Below are 2858 nucleotides of genomic sequence, written 5' to 3' on the forward strand. Positions count from 1 at the left end.
TCCACTACTGTTCTTATTTGCTTTAGAGACGTGCGAAATAAAAGCAGCCATAAAAGCCATATATTTTTTTTCCTCCAGCGTTACGTCGAAGATCCCTTCCTTTCTCTGGCACATTTGATAAAAAAGGCATGCACTCTGGCCCCTAGGAAATGCACCGCTCACCTAGCTCCCCCTCCCCAATTACAGCAATAATAACAACCACCGTCCATCACCGTGCCCCGCAAAGCGTGGGGAAGGAGACGAGGCTGCTTCAACCCCTCTGTTACAAATAGAGGAAAAGTGAACAATGCCCAATTATCCCGAGGTGGACACAGACGGCACGTTGCATATACACAGAAAAGGACATACACAGACTAATATGGACAGTATCCTCGCACTCCTCTGTCTCTCTAGTTTAATCTGTGTATGTATATACACACATACACAGGTAGAGAGACGCCGAGAGATCCGAGAGAGCGAGGAAAAATAAGGAGAAAGATTTCCCCAAATATAGGTGGGTGGATATGTGTGCCCACATATATTCTGGATATATATCTACATACCAGTGGATTTAGGCATGCACATAGAGACACACACGCGCACGCACTCGCACAGAAGCTGCCCGGGCAGCGTGTCTCGGCTATCGGGATAGCGCAGTAATTGCAATAATATTTTACAGCCTGGAGCTCTGTCTTCGCGGAAGAGAGAGCGCCGGTGTATAAGCGAGTAACTTTGGCGGTGACGGTGGGTTTGCTTTGGGTTTTAAAAGCCAGTTGGCAAAGTGCGGGGCTTAGGCGGAGATGATAAAGGAAGAGTTACCTTTGTTACTGTTTTCCTTCAGCTGGGAGGAAGTCAGGCTGGCTGGGGAGCGGAGCGCGGAGCAGCCCACCTCCACATCACTGTTCATATCTGCCTCTTGAGCAACTTCGGAATAAAGGCTGATTTTCTTCCTGCTTTCCGACGGCGGGATTTCGGAGGAGACGGTGCTTTCACTGCTCGGGTGCTGAAGATTGAATAAAGTGTCTATTTCAAATTTGCCTTTGGCGGAGATGTCCCCTATAGCGCTGTGCAGGGAGGCGGCAGTCAGTCTCGGGCTGAGGCGACCACTGTGCGGAGAATTTTCAAGGGCCTCCAGCACCGCATTTCCAGCTGAGTCTGACAAATTCGAGAGCCTTTTGCCAGCTGTAGGGCTGTGCAGCCCTCTCTCCATCAGGATCATCTCTTTTCTTATTCTTTCCATCATCTCAGCTTTATAAAAAATGTCAAAGTTGCAGGGCTGGTCCTGTACTAATGATGAGCTGCAGCAGGGGCTAATTCACATTCAGCCCGGCAAGTGTCTCTAAATATTATTATCTCTTTTTGAGGGAGGCGTAAAAATTGTGGGATGCCAAAGCGAGGGAATGACTGGTCAAAATGACCCATACATCCTTTCTAGCCCGAAATGTCATTCATCAAAAAGTGGTGCTCGTCATTAAGGTACGAATGACGCTGTTCGAATAATCATTTATTGTAACAGGTTTATAAGCAAATAAATACAAGCTCCTGTCAGCGGATAATGAAGGCGGCTTCAGAGCAGACAAATATATCCAGGTGGAAAGGAAGAAAGACAAGAAGTGAAGAGTAAAGCTCTTGTCCTTAGCTTGATCAGATCTTGCTTGAATTGCTCTGGGGTTTGGCCTCTGGGGTGGAATTGACAGTCTGATTAATAAAATGAGCTGTGCAACATTTCCCCCTTCATTTAGGTGCATCATTATGCTCTGATTTTTGTTTTGTTGCCTTTTAGGTCCTAATGATGCAGCTTCTTTCTCATTTGTCCTCGGACAGAACTACATGCTAAATATTAGATAATGCTTTTTATTTATTATTATTTCTGAGGAGCATTTTATATCACAATACGAAGAAATGCTGGAAGAGCACCAGAGGACCCAGAAGCTCCTGCCGCTGATATCTCTTTACTTTTCCCTCCCATTTTCAGACCACACTAGTTCTTTTATTTAGGAATTTACACGGACACCCCCACGCACCCCCTCACACGCGAGAACCTTGTGCCCAGACTTTATAAGACCGCACTTGTCGACACCCACCTATCCCCGTGCACCTATAGCAGTTGCACGGAAATTAAAGTGTTTATTATAATCTAGTATACTATAATTGTAGTATATTTTGTCTTCATTGCTTCTTAAATATGATCTCCTTTACGCTTTCTATAATCTTTCTTATCGACGAAGCTAGCCTGCGAATTTTCCCCCCTCTGGGACAATACTGGCCGTTGTACGGTATGATAGAGGGGGAAGTAACCGAAGGACATTAAATGCATTCGTGATTTAAAACACTCCGCGGCCGTGCCATTCCGTCCTCCCGGCGTGTTTGTCTCCAGCCCTTTGCTTCTTCCCTCCCCACCGCCACATTTAAAAATTTAAAAAAAAAAAAAAAAGAGAGAGAAAAAAATAAGCGGTGGGTGTTCATTGCCTGCAGGCTGTGAGCTCGCAGAGACATCACCTCTAGCACCCCCTCTCCAAAGTTACCTGTGGCTCAGTTAGCTCATCCCTCCGCTTTGCCGGGTGCCGCGGGGCGCAGCGTCGCCGCGCTGCAGGGGACACGGGCTGCCGCGCTCGGCAGCCGTGACAGTCGGAAAGTCTGCCTTCAGTGATAACTTTGCTAGTAATAATGACGCTGATGGCAACCATTTAAACGAAGATAAATCCTTTGCCGTTAGCATCTCTGGAGTGCTCTTCGAGGGCTGCCCGACCTTTATTCTCGTCTCAGGTTTTTTTTTCGCCCACATAATCCAGTATTCAGACCTTGGGAATCCGAATTTCATCGGCCAGAGAAACACCCCAATCTTTCCTGTGATTAAACACGGGTTTGATTTTTTTTTT

At 46.6% G+C, this 2858-nt stretch overlaps 1 protein-coding gene across 1 annotated transcript; it reads right to left on the reverse strand.

Moving 5' to 3' along the window:
• Positions 1 to 769: 769 nt before the first annotated feature.
• On the reverse strand, positions 770 to 1410 carry EVX2 (even-skipped homeobox 2; the record flags this gene model as incomplete). The annotated part of the gene is made up of 2 exons (XM_009871558.1): positions 770 to 1277; positions 1336 to 1410. Coding segments are annotated over 2 exons (583 nt in total), but the record flags the coding sequence as incomplete, so codon positions are not given.
• Positions 1411 to 2858: the final 1448 nt, after the last annotated feature.

This window comes from Apaloderma vittatum, unplaced genomic scaffold (assembly GCF_000703405.1).
Source record: "Apaloderma vittatum isolate BGI_N311 unplaced genomic scaffold, ASM70340v1 scaffold39126, whole genome shotgun sequence".
NCBI classification, from domain to species: domain Eukaryota; kingdom Metazoa; phylum Chordata; class Aves; order Trogoniformes; family Trogonidae; genus Apaloderma; species Apaloderma vittatum.